The 21,496-nt window shown below is 56.8% G+C and overlaps 1 protein-coding gene across 1 annotated transcript; it reads left to right on the forward strand.

Moving 5' to 3' along the window:
* Positions 1-369: 369 nt before the first annotated feature.
* CCDC42 (coiled-coil domain containing 42) lies at positions 370-12,203 on the forward strand. The gene is made up of 8 exons (XM_045985576.1): positions 370-439; positions 1,424-1,699; positions 1,984-2,089; positions 2,332-2,436; positions 3,606-3,803; positions 7,806-8,027; positions 8,152-8,310; positions 11,993-12,203. The coding sequence occupies exons 2-8, from the start codon at positions 1,617-1,619 to the stop codon at positions 12,068-12,070; spliced, it is 951 nt and encodes a 316-aa protein (XP_045841532.1). The 5' UTR covers positions 370-439; positions 1,424-1,616; the 3' UTR covers positions 12,071-12,203.
* The last annotated feature ends 9,293 nt before the right edge of the window (positions 12,204-21,496 follow it).

The raw sequence follows: 21,496 nt of genomic DNA on the forward strand, positions 1-21,496 counted from the left end.
AACGCGCAGTCACCCTGGAGGGCCGCCCGGTGGTTCCTCACCATACTGGACGCAGAGCTACCGCGTGACCCGGCGATCCCACATCTGGATGTACACCCAGAAAGAACTGGAAGCTTGGGACTCCCAGGCAGCCCTGCATCTTCCCTAGGGCCCCTGAGGCGGGGTAGTGAGACCCCAGAGAGGGCTGGTGGTGAGCAGTGCAGAAGGTTCTCGTGCGAGGTGCGGAGGAAACCCCAGAAGGAGCTTGGCCCTGGGCCCCCTGACGCCACAGATGCACCCCAGGACCCGTGCATATACTCGGACAAACAGGTGACCCGAGAAGCAGACAGCCCCCTCCTCACGAAAAAGAAGGTAAAGCCCAGCTGGCCTGCGCCAGCCCTAGGAGCGCACAAGGAGAGAAACGTCCCCTTTGCGGACCCCGTTTCTTGGGGCGCTCCCGGTGAGAACCACTGCAGGCTGGGGGCCTGAGGGCGGGCTGGCGGGGTGTCCTGCTTCCCCCACCCCTGTCCCCGCGGGCGGCGGCCGGCTCAGGAGGGCACTGGGGAGAAGGGACTGGGCAGGGGGCGGTGCTGGGCAGCGCCCCCACCACACCTCCCCCTCGGGGCCCGCGTCGGGCGGCCAGCAGGGGGCGCCAGAGGACCGGCGAAGGAGGGACCCCCCCCGCCCCAGACCCGGAGGGGCCGAACCCCGCGGCCGGCGCGGGCGGGGGACCGAGGGGACGGCGCGCGGCCGGAAGCCTGTGTCCGGAGCAGGGACTCGAGGTCGCGGCCGGCACCGCCCCGCCCCCCAGCCCGGGACCCCCGGGCTCCCGCCTCCCACGGGGTCTCCACTCTGGACGCCGCCCGCCCCAGTGGGCTTGGGCCCAGCGCTCAGGGGACGAAGGAAGGCAGCGCTCATCGGGGACACGTGGGAAACCTGTGCCGGTCGCGGTGCCGGGGGCGGCTTTTCTTCGTATTCTGATGGCCCTGGCCCTGAGCCCGCTACACCCCCGGGGCGGGGGACCCCTCCACATCCGCGCGGCGGCCTCTTTGGTCCCCAGGCTCCCCGCCTACCGGGCCCACCGCTTGGTTCTCAAGCTCGCCCCCCCCCCCCCGCCGGCCTCCACCCCCGCCTCCTGTTCTTCTGGGCAGACTGTCCCAGCCCCCGCCGCCCCCTCGCCCTCACACACACCTGAGCCCCCCAGGACTCCCCTCCACCGAAACCCCCTGTTGGGCCGTGGACCCCCAGACCCTGCCTCCCAGGCCTGGACGCCAGACCCTGATCAGGCCTAACTTCCCAGAGCTCCCGGGGTTGGGGGGGGGGGGGCGGGGAGGTTAAATAAAGGCGGGGTTCCAGCGGGACTGGGGTCCACGCGGGGACAAGGGTCAGAGGGCAGAGCCTGGGTTCCACGGGCGGCCCACAGAACCAGGAGGCCTGTTGCCAGGTAACCAGATCTCCCGGCACTTGCCGACCCCCCACCCTGAGCTGCGGACCCGCCAGCCTCCCGCCGTCTTTCCCTGAGAAGCAGCAGGAAGGGAGAAGCAAGAGCCCAGCCAGCAACCGCCCCCCCACCCCCAGCCTCAGTTTCACCGTTTCACCGGAGGACTGGGCCGCCGGGCCCCTGGGGCAGCATCAGGATGAGTCTGGGCATCATGGAGGAGGAAGACCTGGCCGAGTACTTCCGGCTACAGTATGGGGAGCGGCTGCTACAACTGTTGCAGTGAGTGTCTCGGGTCTGGGGGCGTCCACAGTCCCTGTGCCCCCCTTCCAGCCTGAGCCCCAAGTCACCTGCCCCCTGACCCTGGCACCAACCCACTGCCCCAGTCGGACCCCAGCCCTTGTCACCCTGCCCCCCCATTCCCAGACGCCGCCGACACAGCCCTCCCTCCCCACGTGCCACTCCCTTCCCTTCCGAGCGGGACAGGGCCACCCCCCACCCCCGGGCCTCCCCCGTGTCCCACGGGCTCAGAACCCACAGGCCTCTCTCGCCCGTGTCTTGGGCAGGAAGTTCCCGAACATCGAGGACCAGTCGGAGTCTCCATCCATCCGGCTCCTGGAGAAGAAGAAGGAAGCCAAGATCATGCACCGGGCTATGGAGCAGAAGAAGGAGGTGTGGACCCGGCCGCGGGGTGCGGGAAGGGCCACGGGGTTCAGAACCTGAGGACGTCCTGCGCGGAGCTTCTGTGTTCCCTCCCAGGAAAGAGAAGGGATCTGCGTCTTGGGGGTAGCAGGGTCCTGGGGCGCCCTGTTCTGAACCCAGCGCGGGGCGGAAGGCGGGAGGCCTGGGGGCAGAGGTCCCGGGAGCAGGAGGCACAGGGCCGCTCCTGACTTCTGTGCTGCCCCTGCCCCAAGATATTTCAGCGCCGAATGGAAACCCTGAACCTGCGCTGGGAGGAGCTGGGTGTCAAGGAGGCCCAGCTGAAGGCCCACATCCAGAAGTTTGAGCAGTTCATCCAGGTGCGAGGGCCTGCGGGTTCCCAACTGCCCTCTTCGTCCTCCTCTCCCTCCTCCTCTTTCCTTCTCCTTCCCCCTCCTCCTCACCTCCTCCTCCCACACCCCCTCTTCTCCCTTTATCCCTTTCCCCTCCTTCCTCCCCTCTTCCCCCTCCCTCCTCCCCTCCTCCTCCTCCCTTTCTCCTCCCCCTCCTCCTCCCCTCTTCCTCCCACTCCCCCTCTTCTCCCTTTATCCCTTTCCCCTCCTTCTTCCCCTTTTCCCCCCCTCCTCCCTCCCCTCCCTCCTCCCCTCCTCCTCCTCCCTTCCTCCTCCCCCTCCTCCTCATCCTTGCTGACACCTCCCCCTGGGTTAGCATCTCTTCTCGCTCAACAACGCCTGGGGCTTCTCCGTCTATGTCCGCGCTCATTACAGTTTGTCATTTCCTGTTTCCCTGTCAGTCTGGGCCCTTCTGGACTGCGGGTCACCATTCCCTTGCGTGCGCCTGGTACGTGCAGTGTCTCGAGGACTGGATGGGTGGGAGATGATGCGCGGGGCTGGGGCGGGGAGTGCACAGAAGAACCGACAGAGCCTCAGCCCCAGGTGCCCACCCAGCCCCGGGACACTCTGTGCTTCCAGTGGACCTGAGGGGCAGGCCAGCAGCTGCATTTGTAAAAAGCTCCCCAGGGGATCATGATGCAGCGTTTAGGGGTTTAGGGGACCTTGGGTCCTCTGCCAGACTCACAGGACAGAGTGCAAACCCTCCCTGTACCTTCTCCACCTGCCTCCCAATGTCCTCCATCCATGGAGCCCCCCGGGAGTCCCTGAAGAGGGACAGGAGCCACACAGGTGCCCTGCGAGGGGTGCGTGTGTCCCTGATCTTGCCGGGAGGGCTTTGCAGAATGAAGAACGGGGTGTCGGCCCGACTGCCCCTTCTTTGAGGACTTTAGTCTGCACCAGCGGCTCCGGCCTCAGCCTGATCCCTCCCCCAGCTGGAACACATCCCCTGGGACCTCTGGTTCCTGCAGAAACGAGAAACTGAGGCACCAAGTACCAAGCACCAAACGGGGAGAAAATCCGGGCCTCCTGACCCACAGGGGCGGCCCAGCGATCCCTGCCCATCGCCGGCAGACAGAGGGAGGACAGGCCCAGTGTCCCACGGGTGCCACCTCTCCCTACCCCCGCCCCTGCCCCAGGAGAATGACCAGAAACGGATCCGGGCCCTGAAGAAGGCCAACAAGGAGCGGGAACTGAAGAGGCAGCGCCTGCGGGAGCTGGCCAAGGCCAAGCAGGAGATGACGGCCTTGCGGCTGGAGCACCAGAGGCTGAGCGGGAGGCTACAGGACTACTCCGTCTTCAACAAGTACCTGGAGAAGGTGGTGGAGAGCTCGGAGGTGAGCAGGTGGGCAGGGGCGGGACTGCCCCAGGGCCTGGGGCCAGCGGGGGCGGGGTGGGAGGGTAGTGGGGGTTGCGGGGTGGGGCAGAACAGTCACCCTGTTCTGAGCAGACAGCTGGGAAGGGGTCCTGTGGGGTGGGGGCTGGGCTTGTTTCTCAGGGCGCCGGGGTCCGCAGGTGCATCCAGGTGGCCTGTGTATGTCTCTGTGTGGGGGGCGGGGGGCGGCAAGGTTTCGCTTGGGACCCCCAAGGACCAACTTTGCCAGCAGCGGATCGGGCCACAACGTCCCCTGCTCCCCATCATTTCAGGTGTGAGAAGAAGGGAGAGAAACTGGCAGACACCCAGTCCCGTGTAGGGTTAGCGCAGTGCACAAGTGCACAAGCCGGCGCCCTGGGCTGGCGGGTGCTTCCTTGACACAGAGCTTTGCCCTTTCCTTCGGGACTCCTCCCCAGTCTCCTATCCTCCTCCCTTCCTCCTCAGTCTCCTGGGGGGCGGCGGGGGGGCGGGGAACGGGGGGGGGGTGGTGGTGGATTCATCTTCCTACCTCCTTCCTTCAGTGGCCCTCAAGTCTTTGTCCCTGACCATTCACTTTTCTCTTTGAGCAACTTGGGGGGCCTCCCAGGCCCCCATGTGACAGCAGCAGCGGGGGAGATGGTATGTGGGGTATGCCCTCAGGGGTGTGTCCTGAGTGCAGTGCCGGGGAACAAAGGAGGGACAGCTTTCTGAAGTCCCAGAGCTAATCTCTAAAGTCCCATACTAGAACTAATTTGCACCATGTGCATGTGTGAAGCCCAAATCCGTGCTACGTGCTCCGTGCCAAGGTGCCTATTGTACAATAAAAGTTTCATTCGTCATGGGGCACAGGGAGGGGAGTGAGCCGAGACGACATCTCAAAGCAGCAGATGCGTTATAAGAGCGGACTCCAATCAAACCTGGGGAAAGGTGTGTCTTACAACGGAGGAGGGTGGCCTGTGTCTGGCTCTGAGATTCCTGCCCCGATGCCCACAGTCTGGACTCCCGGGCTCAGCCCATCAGCTCTCTGTGCCCCCCCCCCACCCCCACTGCAGCCAGTCCTGCCTTCGTGGTGTGTGTCCCCCGCTGTGAATGCTAGAACCGGGGCCTCATCCTCACCTCCTCCCCCTCCTCCCTCTCCGCAGCCCATCAATCAGCAGATCTGGTCTATTCTGCCTCCGAAGTATTTCTGGAATCCGGCCCCTGCCCCTTCCTCATCCAGACCTCCAGTGCCCCTCATCCGGAGTTCAACGCTGCCTTTATATCTGGCCACCAGCCTGTCCCACGCTCTCCCACCGTGATCTCCCGCCCCTCTTTCTTCCTCTCTCTTTCCGTCTTCCCCTAAGTCTTTCAGAATATTTTGAGCACACGGAAAGGTGGAGAAAAATACATAGTTGCACCCAGGTATCCACTGCACCCTGTCAACTCTTAATATTCCCCTACTGGCTTCCAGTTCTTTTTTCCTAAATAAGGCACTACCGCTAACTGCAACCCCGCGTGGGCAGCCCCTTCCACGCCCCCTTCTTCCCCTCTCCGAGGAGCTGGCCGCCGTCCTCACTTTTTAACCGCTCATTCTCGTGTGTGTGGGTATTATTTTGGTCCCATAGTTCAGCTCCATAAACCGTGAAGAGTGTCGCACGTGCCCCTTCGTAACTTGCTTTCTCTGATCAAGGATACCTTTTCTTCAAAAACAAAACAAAACAAAAAAACCTGTTCATTATGGAAAATTTCAAACATACACAGAAATAGAATCATCTATCGAATGCCCGTTACTCATCACCTAATTCCGACAATTATCGACTCATCAAAGCAACCCCCGGACCTTCCCACCTCTGCCACTTGGAAGCAAATGATTTTTTTTTTTCATCCGTATTTCAGTATGTGACTCTCAAAGATGAGGCCAATACCATCATCATACCCGGTAAAAATGTGATCGTAATTCCTTAACATCAAGTCATCAGTGTTCAAACTTCCCTCAACTGTTACATACCTGCTTTGCGTACAATTGTTTTGTTCCAATCAGGGTCCGAACAAGGTCCCCACGCGGCATTTGGATGATAGGTTTGTGCCTTGAGTATCACAGACGTTCTGATCCCGATCCAAAGAAGCTAGACAGACAAGAGGACATACGTGTGATCCCCCTGATAGATCTGAAAACGGGTCAACGTGGATCTTTGGTGATAGAAGCCACAATTCTGGTTTCTTTGGCAGTGGGGACAGATGCTGAGCCGAAAGGGGTCAGTGGACCGTTCTAGGGTGCTGGGAATGTTTTGTTGTCTCTTCTTCACCTGTTAGCTAGGAAACTACGGCCAAGAAAGCCTTCCTCAAGAGAATCTTCCCTTCACCAGCTGTTTGATTACTTTGTGAGTCTTAAAGGAAAAGCTCGTTAAGCGCTTGATACATTAGTATGTTATGAATTCCTGGATGGCTGGTGTATCTGGTGTGTGCGATCATTTGCACGTTTTCTCTCGGATGTGCAAAGTGTCCCATCTTTAAACAGTGGGAGCCTCTTCTAGTTGGTGCCTGTGTCCTTTGGACCAGCACCAAGTCCTCAACAGGTGCTCCTGGTAGCTCCCCTCCTTTTAACTGTCGCGTGCTGTCACCTGGTGCGTGCACTCGATGAACTTTCGGAATGCAGACATCAAGTAATCTCTCTGCTTCCTTCAATGAAGGAAGTCCACACTCCTCCTCGGGGGCTCCTGGGCACTTTTGTTACTTCCTCCGGATGGATCTGTCCCTCCCCATCTTGATCACAGTTTATTCATACTAATCTCCCTTGAGCATCTTGAATATGCCACACGTCCCCGCCGTCTGCCGCTGTCCTCACCTTCCCCCACCTGCCCGTGGCCGGCCAGCTTCCGTTCATACCTCTGGTCTCAGTGCAGCATCTTTACCCTCGGCAAACCTTGCCTGGCTGTTCCCACCTCCCCTGATGCTGAGTTGGGTGGCCCTTCCCCACAGAGGCATTATGGATGGAGAGGCCAGCGCTCACACCACCCCCTGCGGAGGACAGCTGGCCTGCAAGGTCAGGTCAGAGTGTCCTGGCCCGGCACCAGGCTGGAGCAGGCAGCTGCGCCTGGCAGGCCCGTGTCCCACTGGTGGCATCTCCCGTCCCCGCTGGAAGGGGACCTCAGCAAAAGTGAGCAAATTCCAGAAAGCCTTCTGCGGAAGATACTGCCACACGTCTTCGACCGGACCCCTCTCCCCACTCATCGATAGGGCTTATCACTCCGTGTTGTAATGCTTTCCTTGTCTGTCTGTCCTCCCTCCACACCATCCCAAGTCGTAGGCTTCCTAAGAGCAGGGTCTGGCTTTCTTATCTCCTGCTCTGTCCCTTGCACTTAGCCTACTGCCTGCCTTACAAGTGGTTCTCCATTCGTTCTTGTTGGACAGGATCATTATTGCCTTGGGAGACGTCTCAAAATGCACCCCTCTGACCCCCGAGCCCCAGCCAGCAACCCTCTAGAATAAATTGATTAAATGAATGTCTTGGGGCGCCTGGGTGGCTTGGTGGGTTAAGCATCTGCCTTGGGCTCAGGTCCTGATCCTGGGGTCCTGGGATCCGGCCTGTGTCCGACTCCCTGCTCAGCGAGGAGCCTACTTCTCCCCCGCTCTCCCCTGCTTGTGCTCTCTCAGTTACTCTCTCTCAAATAAATAAAATATTAATAAATAAATAAAACGAATCTCTTGGGGGCGGAGCCAGACGGGTGTCCTTTTCAGAGCTCCCAGGTGATGCCAACAGCAGACCGAGGGCCCCAGCTCCACTGGCACGTGCCCCCGACACAAGGTCCCGTGGCCCTTACCGACCCCGGAGGGCCAGCAGGTGGACTCCAAAGTCCAAGCGGCCTCTGCCCTTTGGCCTTGGCCCAGGGTCTCCCGGCTAGGCTGAGACCCCTAGACAGAGGGTTGGCGGGCGGGGGACCCCGCCATCGGGCCCCGGGGGTAGGGGGTGGGGGGCGGCAGTGCCGTGATGGAGCCCCCTTCGCAGTTCGAGGAGATCCACGAGGTGATTTCGCGCTACAAGACGCTGGTGAGCATGCACCAGGACCTGATGCAGTCGGCGCAGGAGGGCCAGGAGAAGATCGAGCGCGCCAAGGCGCGGCTGGCGCGCTACATGGAGGAGAAGGACGACGAGATCCTGCAGCACAACAACGAGCTGGCGCGGCTGCAGATGCGCTTTGACCGCGCCCGCAGCGACGTCATCATCTGGGTGAGCGTGGGGGTGGGGGTGGGGGTGGGCGTGGGGCGGGGCGGGGCGGGGGGCGTGGCTGAGGCCCCCACACAGGCCTGCCCTGCGCGCACCTGCTCACCTCCCGGCCCCACGCCGACCCCAGGAATCTCGCTGGGCTCACATCCAGAACACCGCCGCCAAGAAGACCCTCTTGCTTGGCACCATTAAGATGGCGACGCTGAACCTCTTCCAGATCGTGAGCAAGCAGCTGAAGGAGACCACCACCGTGTCCCTGGAGGACACGCACAAACAGCTGGACATGGTAAGAGGGGGCGCAAGCGCCCTGGCCAGCTGGGTCTACTCAGCTCAGACGGCGTCCGTTAGTTCAAGGCGAGAATGAACCCCCCGGGGCGGTGGTTGTCAAATTCAGCAGGATCTGAGTCCCCTGCGGGCTGGGGGCTGTGGCTGGGCCCCAGCTCCGGAGTGTCTGACTCGGTAGGTCTGAGATGAGAACCCATGAATTTCCAGTTTTCAGCACGTTCCCAGGTGATGGTGCTGGCCTGGGTTCCGTGCTTTGGGAACCCCGCATTAGCGCTAAGACCCTGCGGGCCATAGTCAACGCGGGCAAGGGCGGGGACCCCTGTAGAATTCGGTACTTGTGCACAACAGTGGTACTGAATTCCGGAGAGGCTGAAGGCTCGCGCCCAAGGCCCACTGTTGGGAAAAGAGAGTGTTGAGGGTTGAGGGGTTAGGAGGAGGAATCCGCAAGTTTAGGGAAGTGTTGGGCTCTTACTAGTACCGATCTGACGTTTTCTCTTTGAAGTAACTGAAAGGAGGGGCACCAGGGGGCTCAGGGGGTTAAGCAAGCGTCTGCCTTCAGCTCAGGTCATGATCCCGGGTCCTGCTCAGTGGGCGTCTGCTTCTCCCTCTCCCTCTGCCTCTTCCCCTGCTTGTGTGCCTGCGCGCGCTCTCTCTCAAATAAGTAAATAAATAATTTTAAAAAGTGACTGCAAGGAAATTGGGAAGGAAATAGGTGTCTCACTGTATGATTCTAAGTCATTCGATGCCACGTGCATCGAACATTACCACGTGTATCCAGCTTTACCCCAAAGTCCTCACTCCTGACCGCACGTGCACACACCCCACAGATGGGGGAACTCCGTGCAGGTGGATGCGTTACCCATGCTTCTCATGACACGCAGAGAACCGTGACTAAGTCTTCACTCCTTGGGCAAAAGCCTCCGGCTTTGCCGTGAAATAATAGAATACGAGCTCCAGAAGGCTGGGATTTGTGCTTGTCGGTTCCTAACTGTATCTCGGTATCTAGAACGGTGCCTGACACACAGTAGGTGCTCAATAAGTGTTTGGTGAATGAATATGAAACACAAGCCAATAAAAGCCATGGACTGGAAGGTACTTGCCCTACTTAACAAAAATTAAAAAAGGAAAATGGGGCACCCGGGTGGCTCCGTCGGTTAAGCGTCCAGTTCTTGGTTTTGGCTCAGGTCATGACTTCAGGGTCGTGAAATCAAGTCCCACACGGGGCTCTGCACTCAGTGGGGAGTCTGCCTGAGATTCCCTCCCTCCCTCTCCCTCGGCCCCTCCCCCATGGCGTGTGTCTGTTCTTTCTCTCTCAAATAAATCTTTAAAAAAATAAAAAAGTAAAACTTGGGAAATGTAAAGGATTTCACCCACTGACCAATCCAGAAGAGGGTTTTCCCCAAACCGGATGATCTGCTCAAAGTGCGTCTGGAGCAGAGTTACTAACAGCTGAAAGACCATGAAGGCGGTTAATAAGAACATTTGTTCCGAACCAGCGATTCTCAAACTTTTTGGTATCAGGAGACCTGCACCCTCTTAAAACTGATGGAGGACCCCCCCCAAAGAGCTTTTGTCTACTGATATTTCCCATATTAGAAACTCCCAACCGAAAAATTAAAAAGAATGGTCATTGTTCAATGATGAGAAGAAGCCCGGCACCATCAAGGCACGCTTGATGAAAAACACATTTTCGAAACAATACTTTGTGGGACAAGTCGCTCATTCACAAATCCGTTTAATGTCTGGCTTCACCGAGGACAGGTGGATGGATTCTCCTTTCTGCTTCCACATTCAGCCTTCTGTGATGGAGCCCTTCTATGATGGAAACACCCCAGCGTGTATGCTCAAGAGAGAAAAAGACAAGTAATGTCTTTGTAGTATTGAAAAAGGACTTTTCCCCTGCAGACTCCTGTCCCTGGCAGAATGGTGTCAGGGACTCCTGGAGGTCCTCAGGCCCCCTCCGTTTGCTATTGGAAAGCAAGGTGGGGGCAGGAAGTGGTCATCTCCAGCTCCCCGACCCGCCCAAGCTCAGACCCTAACTCCCAGCCCGCCCACTCCCCATTCTGAGTTTTCTGACTCGCTCTCGGCCTCAGTTTGCTTCTACAAGATCACTTCCTACTCCCCAAGTCGTTATTTTAAAAATATCCCACCGCGTTTCCATAGGACGTGAGCCTGTGGACAGATGTACACGTAATCGACAGGCCTGAGACAATTAGAAACAAGGACCCGGGAAAGTGAAAGTTACAACCGAAGGTCCAGGAACCAGCGAAAAACACAGACTGCAGATTCTTGGAGTATAAAGGAGCCCAAGAGGGAAAGTCATTGGTTCTGCGCCCCCTGATGACAAGAAGGAAAAGCAACACATAGTTCTGATACCAAAATGAGAAGACGTAGTTGTGCTCAGAGCAAACATTTTCTGTGCTTCCACTCTAACTGAAATTTCCCAAGGAGGCTGCGGAGCATCCGGGGCACTGACGTTCCAACGACATCCCTGACCCATCTGAGCACGGACTCTGGAAGGCAGCCACCTATCTAGAATTTCGGAGCATGGTCCCACAGTACACCTTAAGAAACACGATTCTGCAAAAGGCGGAATCTGAATTCAACGGTACTGTGTCATGGAAGGTCCAGGGTGTTCCTTGAACGAAACCCAAGCTTCCTGGGGCGCCGTTTTCCTAACTACACTTGGCAAATCCTAGGACCCCAAGAGGTGGGTAAGTTTCCTGTGGGGGAATCAAAGGAGTTCATGGGCTAATGGGTTTGGAAAACTCTCAGGGAAGCAAAGTCTTTGCTGTGGTCCTGCCTTGAGACTTTCCACGCAGATAACGTTTCTAACGCTAACTTGACCACAGAATCCTTTCTGGGGCGGGGTGTGATGACTGGTTAAAAGAACATAGTTCAGGAAATTCGGGGCTTGTCTCCTCTGTAACCCTGGGGAAGATACTTTAATTCACTGACTCTTTCCTTCCTCTTCTGCAAAAGCAGGAATAGTATCCATAACAGCAACAGTATTCCCAGGTTTGATGAGAGTTTGGGATGGTTTGTGTAGTTCCATCTCCAGGAACATTCTCGAAAAGGAGAGATTTTAGAACGGAGGTCTCAGAGGTCATTGAGGCCAGCCCTTCTGAAGATAAAGAAGCTGAGTCCCAGAACGATGAACTGATTTCCCCAGAGCCGCGTCAGGAGACCAGGTCCCCATGTGGCGCCTGGAGCCCATGTTCTTTGAAACAGAAGCTGGTGAACAGAACTCAGGCTTCCCTCCGTGACTCAGGATTGTCACAACGGGCATCAATTCTGGGTTCCAAGTAAATGTCTTGCTTGAAGGCTCTTACATTGTGGGGAGCTGTTTCCCCCAACACTGCTGGCCCCCACCTTCCAGAGGTTTCTAGTGCCCGGGTCAGCTCAGCTCAGCGTCCCCTCACCTCTCCCCTCCACCAGACTGTCCACGGTTCCTTTTCCTCCTGTCACCGTGTCGGTCCCCAGGGGCTCCCTGTCTGTGCCTACTGGTCTGCTAGGCCTGTTGCTTCAACTAGAATGATTGGCAAGTTAGGGAAGGTTAAAGCCCTCCAGAAGTCAGTCCCAGAAGGACAGTGGCTCCTTCCAGGTTATGCCCAGATGTGCAAGTGTGGGGACGGGGTGGTCTGGCACGGGGTGGGCTAACTCGGGTCCCCTGGCCTTGTTAGATCCAGCAGTTCATTCAGGATCTGTCGGACATCTGGGCAGAGGTGAAGAAGAAGGAACAGCAGCAAGTCCGGGTTTAAGCAGCAGCCGCGGTTCCAGAACGTTCTGAGGCAGAGACTGAGAGAGGATAGGTTTCCGGTGAGCTCGTGGTCCCGTCAGCCCAGTCCAGCCATCTGGGACCCCTGTGCCTTTCTGCTGGCGAACACCCTGCCATTTCCCCCCTCCGGCCTCAGTCCCTCCCCTCCCTGAAAACATTAAATTCTGTAAGGTGTTTCTAAGTTCTGCCTCTTTTTTGAATTATTCACGGAGAAGATGGCCCACCGAGGGGAGAAAAGCACCCCCTCTTGAAGCGGGTCACTTAGGCAGCCCAGGGACTAGAAAACAAGTCTCAGGCCTGACATGCCCGAGGCTTTGGACTTGTGCAGATAAACAGACCAGCAGTGGGGTGAGCACCCAGGACCCTCTTTCCTCTATCGCTTCAAAAAAATTTTTTTTAAGTTGGGGTTCCTAAGTGGGGTTCAAAGACTCACCCGGAGGCAGCTTCCCACGTCGGAGTTCCGTAGGTGGCGAGTCAAGGACTGTCCCCAACCTAGGGGCCAAGCCCTGCTCTCCTACCTGCCGGGACCCTACAACACGCATTGTGGTACCAGCCACGCTAACGTGGGACTAGGCAGCAGGCCCGGAAGGACGCATCCCTCCGCTGGCGGGAATGATGGTTGGAAACCAGCAGAACTCGGGGCACCTGGGTGGTTCGCTTGTTGGGCCTTAAGCGTCTGCTGGCTCAGGTCATGATCCCAGGATCCTGGGATCCACCCAGGTCAGGCTTGCTGCTCAGCGGGGAGTCTGCTTCTCCCTCTCCTCCCCCCTCGCTATCTCTGTCTCTCTCAAATAAACAAAATCTTAAAGGAAAAAGATCAGCAGAACTGAGTAGAGATAAATGGAAAGTTTCTCACTCAGGGTCAAAAGCTCCAAATTATCAGGTCGGATCAGAGACGGACCAAAAAAAAAAAAAAAGAAGAAACAAAAAAAAGAACAAACGAGCATTTCCTAAACGTTTATTCACGCACACATCATCCGGGTGCAAACCCCACGGGGCTCCACGGTCCCTGTCTTCGGCGCGGCATACCTGCTCAGGGGCGTCGGCTGCAGACTACGGGGTCAGGGGTCAGGATGCACAGTGGGGGGTCAGGGGTCAGGATGCACAGCGGGTCGGCCTGCCCTGGGCGGGTCTCCCTCCCCCAGGTGGGAGCTCCGTTGCTTCCCCTCCAAAGCCTGCGGTGGAGCAGGACGGAACAAGGGATCCAGGGGACCTGTGGGACCCCGCTGAGAGCGCTGGGGGATCCCGCTGGGGGCAGCAGGTAGCCCTGGCTTTGTCTGCACCAGCTTAAAGGGGCAGGTGCGCTCCTGGACCAGCTGATTAGAAATGCAAATTTCCAGGCCCCAACCCAGGGCTGGGCCCAGCCCCCCCCCCCCCCATTTAATAAGCCCTACAGGTGCTTCCGGTGGCCCAGGGCCGGCCGTGAGGCTGGAGGGGCCCCTTCAGACAGTGCTTCAGTCCCGGCCTCACGTGGCTGGGTGTGGGCTTCACTCCAGGGGGGCCCCCCAGACCTCCCACAGAGTCTCGCCGGGACCCCCACCCCCCCTCACCTGAAACACCCAGGAAAGAAACTCGGAACTACAGGGCAGCCCAGCCCCAAGCGCCCCTGCGGCACAGATGAGACGCAGGTGAGGGCCGGGGCTGGCGTTCCTGGTTCCTGGCCCAAGGGACTTCTCTCTGGAAGGGGCCAGAGGCCGGGGCCGTCCTAGAAAGCCGGGAGGGCGGGAGGCCGAGGTCCGGGAGCGCTGCTGGTGGCGGAGTAGGTCGTGACTCTTCCTGGGGCGGCTCAAAACAGGTTTGGGGGGTAAGGGGGCGCCTCTAAACTACCTCCCCTCCCCTTCGAGGGTCCTGGGGTGGGAGAGGGTGTGGGACACAGGGTTCCCCCAACACACAAATCCCCTTTCTGCTGTGTCTGTAAGGCGGGGCTTGAGATGTCCACACTTCCAGCACTGATCCCGCTTCCTGGGCCGGCCTGGAAGCCCTCAGTCCTGGCTCAGGCCCTCCCCCTCCCTGCCCGTCCAGCCGACCCTACCTCTTTCTCTTCTCTCTTCCCCCATCCCTCCCCATCCCCTCCCCCTCACCTCCCCCTCACCTCCCCCTCACCTCCCTTCCCCTCCATCCCCCTCCTCCCCTCTCTTCTTCTCTCTCTGTCCCCCACCCCTTCCATTCTCCATCCCTGTCCCCCTTCTCACTCCCCTTCCCCTCTTCTCCCCCTCCCCTCTCCTTCCCCTCTCCCTTCCTCTCCCCTCCTCCCCCTCTCCCTTCCTCCCCTCTCCTCCCCCTCTTCCCTCCCTTCCTCCCCTTCTCCGCTCCATTTCTCCCCCTTCCTTTCTCCTCCTCCCTCTCCTCCTCCCCCTCCCTCCCTCTCCCCTTATACTCCCCTCCCTCCTCCTCTCCCTCCCTCCTGGCCCTCCCACTCCTCACCCTTGGAGTGTCAGGTTTCCTTCTTGGCTGACTAGGTGGGGGGGGGGGGGGGGGGCTGTAAATAGAGTCACACTTAGAATCCCTGAGATCACACACAGGCTTATCTCACCCCACACGTGTTCACACATGTGTGGCTAAGTCACTCTGATACTGCGGCACTTTTCAGGGTTCCAAAGGGGCCCAGCCCTGCCCAGGAAGAAGAAATTCTGTGAGTCTCGGCAGATTTCATGATTCCAGGCAAAGCCACAAACCCACAGACTCCTTCCCCAGCCCACAGACGGGGGCAGAAAGGCCCAGGGTTCCCCGGAACCTCTCACTGAGGAGCGGCAGAGAGCAGCGGCTGCAGACAGACCCCACGCCTTCCCCCAGCCCGTCAGCACGTCCACCCTGGGCCCAGGACCCACAGAAATGAGCCCGAGACCGTGGTTAGGGCAGATTTGGGCTCCCAGATGCAGGAGGCCACCTTCCAAGAAAAAGATGGAGTGAAGGGCCTGATTAGAGCATTTGCAGCAAGAAAAGACACAAGCTCGCTGAGGCAGAAAGAACGGATTTGTTCCCGAGATGAGTGGTTCTCGTCAACAAAGGCAGGAAGTAGGGTTCTGGGTGTTTTATGGGTAAAGGGAGGCCAGAGGAAGGGAGACCTTCGCAGACTCCCTCTCTGGGTTAGATGGTACCGTTCCCCTGGGACCTGTTAGCTCTTCCAGATGGAAAGGAGGGGAGGAAGGAAACAAGAAGGAGCCCAGCCTGCACACAGCCAGGCAGACAGACATCCTCCTGTCCGTCATGTGTAAGGCCACGCCACAAACACAGCCCCTGATGGCCCAAAGCTGAGGACGGGATTCAAACAGAGTTGAAGGATTCTCAGAGCGACCTCTGTCTCTCAAGTAGCGGGACAGTCCATGCTTCTGTGAGATTAGCTGTTGGCCCTTGAGATCAGGACACCCCCCTCATCCACCCACCCGATTTTACCCTCTCTGCCCCTTCCCAGACTCCAGGCCGGGGTCCCACATCTTCTTTGCAAGCTGGAGGCGCTCTGGACCCTTCCAGGCTTCTCTCCCCCTTCTCCCACACTGAGGGCCATGTGCTTTCCCTCTCTGGAACTTGTAACATTTGGACGTTGAGACAGCTCCCAGCACAGACCAGGAGTGATAAAAGGGCGAGTGGTCATTTGAGGAATTTTATCCAGACGATCTCCATTTTACCACAGGAAGGGGAGTAACGCCAGGGAGCGAAGGTCGCGGGCACCATCTTGAAACGTTGCCTACCGCCCTTGATCAAGAAAGGAGTCAAAACAGCTGGAGAAGGGAGGGGGAGGGGACAAGAGGGACTGTGGCAAGGGAGGGGTCAAAGGCCAAGATGAGGAGAGGAGGGAAGGAGATCGTCTAGCTGGGCACCTGACCCAATATCTGTGTATTATTGATAGCCTCGTACAGCATTCCCCTGGGGCTTCTTGCCCTCTAGGTGGGTTGATGAGTGGACAGGAATGGAGAGTCTGGGACTCTCCTGATGTCTGCCAAAGCTTTTATGTACTCGCATCTAGGGACTTTTCATGAGTGAGGGACTGGGGGATGGAGACAAGAGAAAGTCCCATCTGTCGGTAGGTTCTTCTCAGATCCCTGACATGACAAGGTGAGGACACACTGCTTTTTAAAAACCCGAACAGCCTTATTGAGGTAAAACTACACCGTATAACTTGTTCATTTAAAGTATACATTGCAGTGGTCTTCAGTAGGTTGATAGAATGGTGCGACCATTCCCCTGGTTAGTTCCAGACGTTTCCGTCCCTGCTCCCCCCAAAAACCCGCCATACCCCTTACCATTTTCTCCCAAACCAGCAGCACTAAGCAACTCATAATCTACTTTCCATTTCTCCGGATTTGCCTCTTCTGCGCCTTTCGTGTAAGTGGACTACACTGTTGTCTCTTGCCTTTGGCTTCGCATACTTAGAACAACGTGTCCAAGGTTCATCCACGCTGTCATGTAAATCAACGCGTCCTTCCTTTTTATGGCTGAGTAATATTCCACTGTATGGATATACCGCATTTTACATACCCAGTCATCAGCCAATGGACATTTGGGTTGACTCTCCTTTTTGGCTGCTGTGAGCGGTGCTGCTGTGAGCCCTCTCCGGCAAGGGTTTCTGTGGATGTGGGTTGTCCTCTGTCTTGGGTTGTGCTCGCAGTGGTAGACTTGCTGGTTCGGGCCGTAACTCTGTTTCCCCTTTTTAGGAAGTGCCGAGCTGTTTGGAATGGCTGCATGTTGAGGTACTCTGGGGACACGCACTTTCATGCCAAGGATTGACGGCCAATTCACAGAAAGAAAAGTCAGAGGGGAGGAAGAGTCTGAAGGAAAACCGGGATTTGATGAAACAAGGACCCAGGAACGCACTTGGAGATCAAAGACTACAATACCCAATTATGGGCTGTCCAGGCTCCGGGGAAGGAGGCCGGACCGTGAGGCAGGGACCAGGCAGCCACCCAGCCCTACCTATAGTTCCCTTCGCAGTCCCCACATGCGCCATCCGTCCTCCCCACGCGCTACCCTCACATCTGGGCTTCAGAGCCCTCCTGCCAATTGGCAAAGAGCTGATCGCCTCCTGTACGCCAAACACAGGGAGAAGCGAAGGTGACGGATTCGGAAACAGTTGGTGTGGCTTCCGCCTCTTGGGGCTTATGCTCTCTTGGGAGAGACATTAAACCAGTAGTGATAAATAGTTAAATAACTAAATAATGATGGCTCCGCGGCTGTCAAGAAGTGCCGGGTGCTGAGATCACAGAAGGGGGCAAAGAACCAGCCAGACCCTTCTGAGGGCGCTGTGTAATGTTTGGGAGGAGACTTCAGGGATGGATATGGGGGGTTTTGCAGACGGTGGTGAGAACAGAGTCAGGCTGTCCTGAAGCAAAGTGGGAACACCCCGGGTCTGGAAGGCGTGGCTGGCTCAGGAGGCAGGTGTCGCGGGACCAGAGGGAGGGAGGGCAGAAGGTGGGCAGTCCCGGATCATGCCGGGGCCGTTGGCGAGGTCTGCCAAGGACTCTGTGCTTTCTTCTAGCCTGAAGAGCAAACAGAGGGCTGTATTATAAAAAGAAATTCAACACAAAAGGCCAGCAGTTGACCTCAGAGTTGAAGTCTACTTTCTTTTGATTTTTATAGTGAGAGGCTTAGAAGCTCAGTTTGGGGACCCCATCCGTGGCTCAGTTGGGTACACATCCGGTTCGGCTCAGGTCATGATCCCAGCGACCTGGGATTGAGCCCCACGTCGGGCTCCCCGCTCAGCAGAGAGTCTGCTTCTCTCTCTCCCTCTTCCCCCCTCCCTGACCCTTGCTCATCTTGCTCTCTCTCTCTCTCTCTCTCAAATAAACAAAATCTTAAAAAAAAAAAAAAAAAAAAAAAACCCAGTTTGGCATCACACCGAGGATCTGGGGAATGAGGTTTAAGGGAGTAGATCTTTAGATCTGAAAGGCAAAACAAAACCCGCGAACCTTCTCTGGACTGCGCTAGAAAGGCAAGTCTGGCAAAATCTGAGCTTCACGGTTGGGGGGGAGGGGCACAGGGTCTCAGCCTGGCAGGTGGGACACCTTCCCTGGGGACTGCCCCACTGTTTGATGCCAGGCACGGCTCCCGCTGCTGTCCGCAGTCTACACAGCGTGTCAGTCTTAAGCCAGGGCAGAGCACAGTCAGATGTGCCCTTGGAAAAGCGGTCTCTGCCTCCTGTGTGGATGGGGGCCGAAAGGAGGGTGGCCAGAGTGGCTGCAAGGAGACTATATTCATAAAGGAACTTTTTTTTTTAAAAGATTTTATTTATTTATTTGACAGAGAGAGATCACAAGTAGGCAGAGAGGCAGGCAGAGAGAGGGAGGGAAGCAGGCTCGCTGCTGAGCAGAGAGCCCAATGCGGGACTCGATCCCAGGACCCTGAGATCATGACCTGAGCCGAAGGCAGCGGCTTAACCCACTGAGCCACCCAGGCGCCCAAAGAACTTTTTTTTTTAACGTAAAAAAAATATGACTGCCATTTAAATATGCAATGCACGCATCTTCAAGATTGCGTTGAACTCCTCCTTTCAAGGACCCAGTAGGACGTAAAGGCCGGTTCAAAAGAGAACGTCAAGAACAGACGCAGAGACAGACGGTCTGGAAAGCTGACGCTACGTTGCTCGCAGACGCCGAGAACGGTCTCCGCCGCCGACGGACGTCAGTTGCTTCTTCCCTGCACAAGTGCCCTTCTGCCGCTAGGGGGTCGCAGGAACATAGGCCGCCTTTTCCCCTCTTGGAAGCCGGCCACCAGTGTTGCTGGCGACCTGGGCCTGCTGCGGTGGCCTGTGCAAATCCGGACTTCGGCAGAGGCACAACGTGTGATAGACCCGCGTGGGGTCTTGTGGGGGGACCGGGGGGAGGAGAGCCCACAGACCTCCCCGCTCCCCACAGCTGATCCTGGGACAGCATCTCCTGTGTCCTTGCCTGCTTAGCGTTGTATGCTGTGTGGGCTTTCTAGTTTCCTAAATCTTCATGCCCAATTTTTTATGGGTGATTTATAGGTGATTTCAGGGCCGCCTCCTGCTTGCAATTTACATTAAAGATGAACTGTGCGGGGCGCCTGGGTGGCTCAGTGGGTTAAGCCTCTGCCTTCAGCTCAGGTCATGATCTCAGGGTCCTGGGATCGAGCCCCCCATCGGGCTCTCTGCTCGGCGGGGAGCCTGCTTCCTCCTCTCTCTCTGCCTGCCTCTCTTCTTACTCGTGATCTCTCTCTGTCAAATAAGGGAATCTTTAAAAAAAAGAAAAGATGAACTGTGCAATTTTGTTTAAAGTTTATTTTATTTTATTTATTTTGTTAGTAATCTCGACACCCAATGTGGGGCTCGAACTCATGATCCTGAGATCAAGCGTCCCAGGCTCTTCTGACCGGCTCAGCCAGGTGTCCCGTGACCTGTGCAGTTTTTAAGAGGCAATCCAGCATGATGGTTTTGCACACAGACTCCTGGATCAGACTCTGAATGCCATGACCTTGGGCAATTTTTTTAAAGATTTTATTCATTGGAGAGAGAGAGAGACAGAGCACAAGCAAGGGGAGAGGCAGAGGCAGACGGAGAAGCAGGCTCCGCACGGAGCTGGGAGCCTGACATGGGGCTCCATCCCAGGACCTGGAAATCGTGACCCAAGCTAAAAGCAGGCGCTCAGCCCTCCGAGCCACAGGCACCCCTCGGGCATGTTTCTTAATCTCCGTGAGCCTCTGTGTCCTCCTCTGCAAATGGAGATCACAGCAAGCAGCACCCAGGGCTGCTCTGAGGATGAAATCCGTTACGTACGTACATCACCTCGCACCGAACCTGGGACACGGCGAGTGTGGGGTGTTTTCTGTCCCCGTGATTCCGGCGACTGGGTGAATTCGGGAGCATCATTCTGTTTCTCTCTGCTGCTGAGGAGGGAGGGGTCCGTGATGCCCGTCTCCAGCAACACTGTGGTCCTTAACAGAACAGGGAGCCTCAGGAGTGAACACACGGAAGTGTTCGGCCGTGTGACAGACGGCAAGCGCGAGAACCTACAGCGCGGCCCCCACCACGTACCTACTGATACCCCCGAGTGCGAGGTGCCAGAGAGGAGATGCTGGAGACAACGGGGTCCCACCCCACTGGGCAGCCCCGGCCATCCCAAGGAGAAGCAGTCACTGAAAATGTCACGGTGGCCTCTTCCTTCTTGGACGTGATGAAGACAGAGGGTAATGGTTGTTTCTAGGCCAAGTTTTGGCCCATTCTTCTGTCCTTCCCCCACAATCTTTTCCCGCGGATGCCGTCCAGGATCCCCTGGGCTAGCGGAAGGTCCAGGCGGTGTAAAACACTCATGCGAATAATTATCAAAATCACAAATCTTGTATAGGACTTGCAAAGAATATTCTTTGATACTCTGCCCATTCCTCGTAGACGTGGCTCGAGCCCACCCACCACCCATCCCTCCGCCCCTCGAGTGTGGGCTGGACTCAGCAGCTCGCTCTGGAAGAATGAAATATGGCAGAAGGGATGGTTTTAGACCTCCAAGACGAGGTCATAAAAAGCATCACGACTTCTTCCTTTCTGTCCCTCTGGGTTCATTCAGTCCGCAGGGAAGCCAGCCACCCCACCCTGAGACACTCCAGGGACCCCGCGGAGACGTCCACAGGGCAAAGATCCAAGGCCTCCCACCGACAGCCGTGCCGCGGGTCTTGGAAGTGGGTCCTCCTACCTCCAAGGAGTCACCTGTGCCCGTAGCCCTGGTCGACACCTTGACTGCACTTCAGGAGACACCCGGGCCAGAATCCCTCCGCTAAGCGGCTCCAGATTCCGGACCCTCTGAAATCATGTGAGATCGTTACATTTTGGGGGAGCGAAGGAGGGTTGGCTTTTTTTTTTTTCTTTTTTGCAACCTTCCTTTTCAGCCCTTTCCCAGGTAACAGCCTAATCTAAAGCAGCTATCCGCTCCCTCTCTAGGATGTAAGTGCATCGTATTTTTTTATACTCCCTATCACGATGTGATGTCCTTATTGGTTCATTATTTAGGTAGCTCTGCTGTAAGTGAAGCTCTGTGAGAGCGGACAATGGTTGTCTTATTCAGAGATGTGAACTCATGGTCTGGAGCCGTGCCTGGTACACAGTAGGCGCTCATTAAGTGTTTGTGGGATGAATCAAATGAATGAAGTGTATACTCTTTCACGGAAGGACCTATGATGATCTTTGGATCTCCACAATTCTGACTGCAGGAGCTCGAACGTGACCACGGCTCGATTCATGGTCCAGACCAAAAATACTCTTTGTTCATTTTTCGCCTCTTTACTGTTTTACAGTGGGAATCCCAGAATTCCTCATACGACATATACGACCTTACTGTTTTATGCCTCTGAGTCTGAGCTCGTTACTCAGTACTAGACCACTGTTACGTGTAACTAGGGTTTTTTTCCCCCGTTTTATTCCTAATAATCTGAAACTAGTTGCAGACATCAGGACCCTTCAGATCTAAAT

The sequence above is a fragment of the Meles meles genome, chromosome 18 (genome assembly GCF_922984935.1).
Source record: "Meles meles chromosome 18, mMelMel3.1 paternal haplotype, whole genome shotgun sequence".
NCBI classification, from domain to species: domain Eukaryota; kingdom Metazoa; phylum Chordata; class Mammalia; order Carnivora; family Mustelidae; genus Meles; species Meles meles.